General features: G+C 32.4%; 1 protein-coding gene across 1 annotated transcript; it reads left to right on the top strand.

Annotated features, from left to right (window-relative positions):
* Positions 1 to 830: 830 nt before the first annotated feature.
* On the top strand, positions 831 to 3,634 carry LOC100918757 (olfactory receptor 10AG1-like). The gene is made up of 2 exons (XM_003773835.3): positions 831 to 1,791; positions 3,528 to 3,634. The coding sequence occupies exons 1-2, from the start codon at positions 831 to 833 to the stop codon at positions 3,632 to 3,634; spliced, it is 1,068 nt and encodes a 355-aa protein (XP_003773883.2).
* Positions 3,635 to 9,184: the final 5,550 nt, after the last annotated feature.

The raw sequence follows: 9,184 nt of genomic DNA, 5'->3' as shown, positions 1-9,184 counted from the left end.
ATTTTCATGCAACATCATTCATCTCTCAGGATATAACCAATTCTACAATTCCAATTTTATAATCAATTAGTACTTAACTGGGCTTGCCCAGGGTCTATGCCTTATAATGTCTCAAAAGTATAGGGAGACATAGAATTCTCCAACTTACCTGAAATTCAAGAACTGCTGCAAAGAATTTTAATCTGCAGGAAATTAATACCATTGAACATACTTTTGGATTTGATCTGATACTCTATCTGCTAACCAGACCTGAGTATACAAATGAATAAAGAATTCAGAATTTTTTTTCTGAATGTTTAAATGATAATCTCATTCTGAAGATTTGTTTATATTATAAATCATTTGATATCAAAACCTTTTTGTAGTATCAATAATTAATTTTTCATTAATTCTAACTTGCAAGATTGCTTATTAAGAATAGTCAGAAAAGTTAATGCTTCAAGATGGAGTTCATCTTGTATTCACAATAACAATGTCTATACTAACAGTCAGAATTTTGAGCTAGAAATAAACTGACAAATCAAAATATGGGGGGAGGGGAAGAGCTATGAACCTGCTCAAAATAAGAAGAATATTTAAATATATATTGTACATCATCAGAACTGAAAGCTAAGACTGGGGGAAAAAAAATTCAAATTTAGAACAGAATTTGAAGTATAAAATATTGACTGTTATAGATGGATGGGAGATTAGGAGAACAAAAAGTACAACAAAGCATGTAATACATGTGATTTCACAATATAGTCTATAATCTTAAATCTTAATCATTATTTATTCTAACATACTCACTTGTTATTTCAGAATTAGAAATCTGTTCCAATGAGGGGAAAATGACTTTCCTTTTGCGAATTACTAATTTCAAAGAAGGAATACACAGGAAAATGGCAGACAAAAATCTTACTATCATTGAAGAATTTATTCTCTTGGGATTTTCTGAACTTCCCAATTTTCAAGGATTTCTCTTTGCTATTTTTCTATTCCTTTATATAAGTATCCTATTAGGGAATGGTCTCATCATCGTAATCACTAATGTGAAACCATCTCTTCAAACACCCATGTATTATTTCCTTGGAAACTTCTCTTTTGTGGAAATTTGTTACACATCAGTCACCCTACCCAGAATGCTTATGAATCTTTGGAGTCAAAAGAGAAACATTTCTTTACTGTCATGTGCTGTACAAATGTGTTTGTTTCTTATTCTGGCTACCACAGAGAGTTTCCTCCTGGCGGTGATGGCTTATGATCGTTATATGGCAATCTGTAAGCCCCTTTATTATCCTCTAATCATGAACCACAAAATGTGTGTGCAGATGGTGATTGGTTCCTGGATCACTGGAATTCCAGTTTTAATAGGACAGACATACCAGGTCTTCTCTTTGCCCTTCTGTGGTTCTAACAAACTCAATCATGTTTTTTGTGATATGCCTCCAGTAATGAAATTAGCATGTGGAGACACATCTTGGCATAAGTTCTTTATTTATATTGATTGTTTCCTATTTGGTTTGATTCCCTTTTTCTTGATACTCTTCTCTTACATCAGAATCCTTAGTGCTGTTCTGAAACTCCCAACCACCAATGGCAGATCCAAAGCATTCTCTACTTGCTCCTCTCATCTTATTGTTGTTTGCTTATTCTATGGTTCTGGTCTCATTGCTTATCTACTGTCTATGTCCAGTTACTCAGACAGAATAGAGAAGATCTTCTCTCTAATATACACTGTAGTGACACCAATGTTTAATCCTTTGATATATAGTCTGAGGAACAAGGACTTCACTAAGGCAATGAAAAAACGTTTTTTTTTTTTTAATGTGTAGTTAAGAATTAAAAAAAAAATGAATTGCACATCACTGTATCCTGATTCATTTCCCAAATTTTTACAACTTTTTTTCTCTTCTGATGTCTTTCTATTTATTATAACTTTTAAGTTATCTTAAATCTTTTGACATTTTCCTCTCAATCCCTCCATGATATCAATATATTATGGCCAATGAATGTTATGGAATATTATTATTCTCTAAGAAATGACCAGCAGGATGCTTTTAGAGAGGCCTGGAGAAACTTATATGAAGTGATGTTAAATGAAACTAGGAGAACCAGGAGATCACTAAACACAGCAACAAGACTATATACGATGATCACTTCTGATGGATGTAGCTTTCTTCAACAATGAGATGATTCAAACCAGTTCCAATTTTTCACTGATGAAGAAAGCAATCTACAACCAGAGAGAGGACTGTGGGAACTGACTGTGGACCACAACATAGCATTTTCAATCTTTCTGTTGTTTGCTTGCATTTTTTTTTCCTCAGTTTTTTTTTCCTTCTTGATCCAATTTTTCTTGTACAAGAAAACTGTATATACACATATATTGGATACACATAATATACCCATATATTGGATTTAACATATATCTTAATATATTTAATATGTATTGTACTACCTACCATCTAGGGGAGAGAGTGGGGGGGGGGGAAGAGGGATAACTTGTAACAGAAGGTTTTGCAAGGGTCAGTGTTGGAAATTACCCATACTTATGTTTTGTAAATAAAAAAAGCTTTAGCAAAAATAAATAAATTACAAAAAAATTGTGATCAAAGGAAAAACATATTTTTTGCTATCATTGTGATTTTTGTTGTTTTCAAGCATTATTAATGAAGAGCTGTCTTTCTACCAAAAGTGTGAGGTTGGGCCAGCAAGATGTTAAATTAAATAGGTTCTCTTGACTCTGAGGTCTTTGTTCTATGTTAGAACATACCCACAGACAATGACTGTTATCCTGATTAAATCACTTAATCCTGATTGCTTCCAAAAAAGTGAAACATCATTATTACTTTAATAATCTAGTCCAGAGCATCTTAAACTTTTCCCACTCATTAGGCATTTTTGCCTGAAATTTTTATGTGGCTCTAGGTAAAGGTATACATATGTGTGTGTATAAGTATGAAAATTAAATATTTACAGAAAGTAATAATTTCACAACATGCATATCCAGTTAAGATTCCTTATGGAGTCAACAATGCCCAGTTTAAATAACAAGCTAGGATTTAGATCAAAATCATGCAGTATCTAAAATGGACACATATGAGGACAGCAATAATACTGTCAAGGACAATGATTATAATTAGAATGTGACATTATAGAGAAATTCTACTTAATTTTGAGAGTTAGTTCTCTATTTATGTTTTTTTTCCCTAACTTGAAATCAGAATTAGTGAATTTTTTCAACCTGTATTGAATTTGCTTCCTTGTAAATTGGAAACATACTCATTCACTAGTGAATGTGATCTCTTTTGTGTTTGTTTTTGTAAACATGCCTGAATTTAGGGATTGAAAACTCTCATCTGGTTTTCAGTCTCTGAAATTAGCAGGTAAAACTGTCAATTGAGGCTATTCAATGAAATCACAACAATTTGTTTATTTACTTAAGATCTAAATCACTGAGAAGGAATAAAATTATTCTGGTTTTCTAAACAATAGGTTTTGGAGAAGTCTTTATCTAGATTTTGGTTAACTTTTTTTTTTAACAGATATATTATTTGAACACAGTGATCTAAACGTGGGTCAGAAGTTTACAACTGTCAGTCCAGAAGGGCAGTTACGAGAATTGTCGCAGATGATAGCACTTAGAATTTAGAGTACACTGAAAGTTTGTAAATTCCAAGCTAGAACCACCCCAGAACATCTTGAAGAACTGACACTCAATCCAAAGATAAAGCAGTAACCAGATCCAAGAGAATATAAAATACAATACAACAAAGTATTCTTTCCAAAATTGTACAGTCTCCATTAAGTAAAAAATCCAAATATAGGAAGACATTCCTAAAATATGAATTAGCAACAGCCACAAAAAAATTAATAAATTTATATGAGCTAAGGATTTATCTCACTGACTCCCAAAGGAAAAGAAAATAAGAAAATTACTTAAAAATATCTTAAGCAAAGCCTCAATAGAGAAAAAGACATGTTGGCCTCAAATTCAAACAGATTAGAATAAATGACAGATGACTTTTTAAAAAAATTAAACAGAATATAATATTATAAAAACAATATTTCTGAAAATAACCAACTCTTATCAAAAGAGCCATTGTGCTGACCTTATTGCTGGATAGTTATGTAACCTAGACAATCTATCAGCACTATGCCAGAAATTGAACCACATTCATTTGAATTCTTGGGGAAATCCTGAAGATCATCTAGCAGACAAGGGAACAGTCACTGAGATCCTTTCCCAAACTAAACTGCCAAGAATTCAAAACCTTTTGTAAAGTGTACAACTCCAATGGGCTAGTCATGTTTGAATGCCAAATATAAATTTTCCTAAAATCTTATTTTAGAAAGAATCCATACAAGACAAGAATATAGATGTTATGGGCCAGAACTTGAAACAAGGTGCTGTCAGTGGAATTGATAGAGACAATGGTTCTTTAGTATGGTGCTTGACAGTTCTCTAGTTCAGTACATGTACTTGGTACTTATTATAGTTCTACAAGATTCACACCTTTGATAAGAGAACATATAAGCTCAGACAAACTCAGTGAGAATGAGAACTAGGGAAGACCAGAGAAGTGGTGGCAGGCTGTCTTCCTTTGCTTCTCCACTGAAACCAAGATCCAGAAGGCCTCTAGAAAACTAGCAGAGCCCCAAGTGAAGGAGACAAGACTTTGAAGGAGACAATGAAGGATTTGGACCTTAATCCCTGGCTGCACTTGTAGTGATTACTGAACTGAAAGGAAAGCTGCTCCCAGAGACCCCCAAAGAAACAGACACAGAGGACATTACATTTTAGAGAGAATATTACACTTACAATTGTCAGAAGAAGTGATACATGGACACTCTCAAGGTGTCTCTAAAGAACTTTGGTAATGCTTGTGAGAAATGGAAGATACTGGCACAGGATCTTCCAGAATGTTATTCCCACATTAAAGAAGGTGCTAGCCTCTATGAGCAATTAGCTCAAAGAAAAAAAATTAAACGTGTAAATTTTAAGATTCTCCGAAAAGGTCATACAGACTGTTTTTGCCATTCCTGTAGTACAGCCTTTTGAGATCATATTGATATGATCAGCCATAGATGGACACACTGCATATTGGTCCTGGCAACATGATGCCATTTTGGTCACCTGTGATTGAGCAAGAAGGACGATAAGCTTCTTGAAGGAAGGAGCAATAATTTCCTTCTTTTTGTATGTACATACCTTAGCACTATGCTTGACATGTAGTAAGCACTTATTAATGTTGATTGATTGAGCCAGATGCTCATAACAAATCCATGTCTAACCAGGAATATTCTAAATTCTACTTGAAAAGACTCTTAAGAGTCTTTTTTTTTTTTTTAAATTTTCAGTGTCACCACTCACATGTTAGAAAATGTCAAATTACTAAATATTAAGAACTGATTTGTTGACTTCTGTACTTGTGAACATCATATAGAAAATATCAACATTTCAAATTAAACTTTAAAAGTATACCATATTTACATTGTTGAAGCTGATTGTTAAACATTTACAATGTGTTCCTAAATTAATCCACCACCAAATTTTGATGAATATCTAGACTACTATGTTCAATTGACTTGATATTTAGACCTAGAAATAACTATAGAGATAATATAACTCAAAACTCCAGCTTTAGAAAACAAAATGACAACTAGACAATTGATATAAATTTCCCTAAGATCATGTGTATATTTATGAGGAGGTCTGGGATTTAAAACCATTTTCCTTTAGATTCTTTTGTTACTTTATTGTTTGACCTTTTCACAGCTCAAATTCCTCTGGTGGTTTATCCCAAAGCCTGAGGGAAGAATCCTATTTAGTGATTTATTCCACAGATAAAACTTATGGAAAAGGTAGGATTGATCATTTTTTTTTTTTTTTGCATTTTCTTTTCTCAGTCAGTGAACAGAATCTTGCAGAAATCCCATTTTCTATAGAAAGCCTTTACTAATCTCCCTTAATCTTAGGTACTTCCCAATGACATTGTTTTCAATTTATTTTCTATGTTTTATATAAGTAGCTATTTTTCTATCTCTCCTATTAAATCATCAGCTCTTTGAATGTATGATTAAAAAAAATATTTGTTTCCCCACACTTTTAGAAATGCTAATCCTCCCCCCCCCATGGAGTTTAATAAATGATTTTTGACTCATTGAAACTAAAAAAAAAAAATGTGAACTCATTTGGCAAATTAAACACAAAAACTGTTTGGAAACACTAAGGATTCAATATCAGATCTTCTGATTAGGCAACTATTATTTTTGAACCACACAGAGCCAGAACTTCCTCTTTAAATCTATTAGTCAGACATCCAGGGCATATTTGTTAAAAGTCTTACTATTTGACAGACAGTTTTGTTCTAGATGCTGTGTAGACAATAACAAAAGTTAAAAGGCCTTTTCTTTTAAGGAAGTAAAAGTCCAGCAAGGTGAGATAGCATGTACACATATAGATATTACATACAATACTGTGAAACATTGTCTTATGAGGAAGATATTTGTATCTAAAGGGATAAGGTAAGGTTTCATGTAGCAAGTGGCATTTGAATTAAGCTTTGAAGAACACTATGAATTCTAAGAGATAGAACTTAAAGGAAAGGCAACATACAAATAGTCATGAAATAGTTAAAACACCAGGAAGGAAGATTGTCATTTGTTTGGAATAATATTAAAACCAGTTTTAGTTTTATAGTGACAGTTAATACACATTTGTTAAATATCTACTATGTATCCAGAACAGTTAAGAACTGAGAATAGAAATATGAAAAGAACAAATGGTGTCTACATTCTACATGCAAATTTATTGGAAAGGAATATACAAAAAGGAAATTGAAAGGAAAAGAAGTTAATTGCCACAGGATCATGATGAACATCAAAGGAGTGCATCCATGTGGGAATAAGATGTTTGGATTGCATACTCTCTGAAAATGGAACTTTGAGGAAGAACGTTTTATTCCATCCTTCAATAAGCTCAATGGAGTGTGATATAAATGGAGTGAGTATAAATGATGATATAAGTTTATGACATGGGGAGATTTCTGATAAAGATAATCAAAAATGAATGATGAAAGATTGCAAGGAAGTACAATTGGGTAGGAAATATGTAGGAAGCCAGGTAATGTATAAAAAATTAATTCATCTCTTTCCACTTATGCATAAACATTGTTTCAGCAATTCGGCTCTGGGTTCCAGGACATAGTAACAAACTTCAACATTATAAGACAATGGCAAGAAATATTAGGCCACAAAACCTTTTTTTATTTTTATTTTTTTTATTTAATAGCCTTTTATTTACAGATTATATGTATGGGTAACTTTACAGCATTGACATTTGTCAAACCTCTTGTTCCAATTTTTCCCCTCTTTCTCCCCACCCCCTCCCCCAGATGGCAGGATGACCAGTAGATGTTAAATATATTAAAGTATAAATTAGATACACAATAAGTATACATGACCAAACCGTTATTTTGCTGTACAAAAAGAATCTGACTCTGAGATATTGTACAATTAGCCTGTGAAGGAAATCCAAAATGCAGGTGGGCAAAAATATAGGGATTGGGAATTCGATGTAATGGTTTTTAGTCATCTCCCAGAGTTCTTAAGCTGGGCGTAACTGGCTCAGTTCATTACTGCTCCATTGGAAATGATTTGGTTGATCTCATTGCTGAGGATGGCCAAGTCCATCAGAATTGGTCATCATATCGTATTGTTGTTGAAGTATATAATGATCTCTTAGCCTAAAGAGATCCTGAATCAATGCATCCACTAGTTAATAAATCAGTTAAGCAGGAAAGCAAGAAATATTTATTAAATAATTACTTACCATGAGCCAAGAAGTATCTATATACTACAGAAATGAGTACAAAGAATAAAATATTTCCTATCTTCAATGATCTTCTTAATTACAATGATCTCCAGATGAATATAAAGTATAAATACAGTTTATTAAAAAAGCCATAATTCTCTTATTATTATATATGCTTTCTTGAAATGAAATTTATTGTTCTATATTTTGAATCCTTCTTGCTATTCTGCTGGGCACATGACAATATTTTCTTTTGTTTTTTTTTTCATTTTCCTTTTATGTCTTTCTATTTTTTTCTTATTTTTTATTTATCTTTAAATGAATAGGTTAAAAAAAATAACAAGTCATCCACAATAAATTGGCAGTTTCATGTATAGTAATCTTTTCATTATACTGTTGTGGGAATCTTTGTTTTATTCAATGAGTTAAACCTAAAATAGAAATGTTATTATAAAAAGTATTCCGTGATCAAGGACCATTAGGCCTACCACCTGCCCTACTTCTTCCTTAATATATTGCTTTCCCTTAATTAGAATATGAGTTCCTTGGTACAGAGAATGCCTGTGTTTTTTTTTTTTTTTTTTTTTTTGTATTCCTATTGATTAGCATATTTTGCTTATAGTAAATGTTTAATGGATTTTTTTTTCATCCTTCAGTAATTCTGGAAATGTTTAAAGACAAGTAATAATTGACATTGTCCTCTGTAGATCCATTCACATTTTACTATTTCAATATTTAATCCAGCACATAATTAATTTGCTTATAACTTAATTACTTTGATATTTATAAAATTTATTAATTAAAGTCCTTAAATATAATTTAGAGAAATATAGAGGGATTAACAACCTAATTCTAAGAATAAACAAAGACATTGTTGTGCTGGAGGCAGAATTCAGGAGTGGTCTCAGGAATTTGGTTATCACTGATCAGCAGACCTAGGTTTATCCTAAAGCCAGAAGACTTTTGAATTATTGACAGACAAGATTGTTAGAACAGTAGCATCCTAAGATTAGAGAGTCTCAGGATCACTAATATATCTTCCTTAAAGTTTAAGGGAAGAAATATTGTTATATTTCTAGACAGAAGACTTTTATAATCATTGATAGAATAATATCATTCTTAGATCAGAGGGCCTCAGGAGCACAGATTCCAAAGCAAAAGACTTAGAATCACAGATATTATTTAAACAGAAGCACCCCTAAGGTAAGGGGTCTTAAAATTAGTGAGTCATAGATCAGTCATAGATGAGTCATAACTTCAGGAAAGTATTATAATTCAGTTCTGACAGATTGGGTATCAAGAAAGTTGGGGGCAGGAGGCAGGAATCTGGGGCAAGTGATAATGAGTAATACCCAGGCATTTTGAGAGAAGTCATCTGGAGTTTTA

The sequence above is a fragment of the Sarcophilus harrisii genome, chromosome 6 (genome assembly GCF_902635505.1).
Source record: "Sarcophilus harrisii chromosome 6, mSarHar1.11, whole genome shotgun sequence".
Classification (NCBI taxonomy): domain Eukaryota; kingdom Metazoa; phylum Chordata; class Mammalia; order Dasyuromorphia; family Dasyuridae; genus Sarcophilus; species Sarcophilus harrisii.
The sequence above is the reverse complement of the archived record's forward strand: the minus strand, read 5'-3'. Positions and strand labels throughout refer to the sequence as shown.

Excerpts from the sequence above, each read along its gene's own strand:
- LOC100918757 (XM_003773835.3), top strand. The coding sequence starts at position 831 with ATGACTTTCCTTTTGCGAATTACTAATTTCAAAGAAGGAATACACAGG. Across the intron at positions 1,792-3,527 it reads CACTAAGGCAATGAAAAAAC|ATATATTATTTGAACACAGT; the intron begins GTTTTTTTTTTT and ends TTTTTTTAACAG.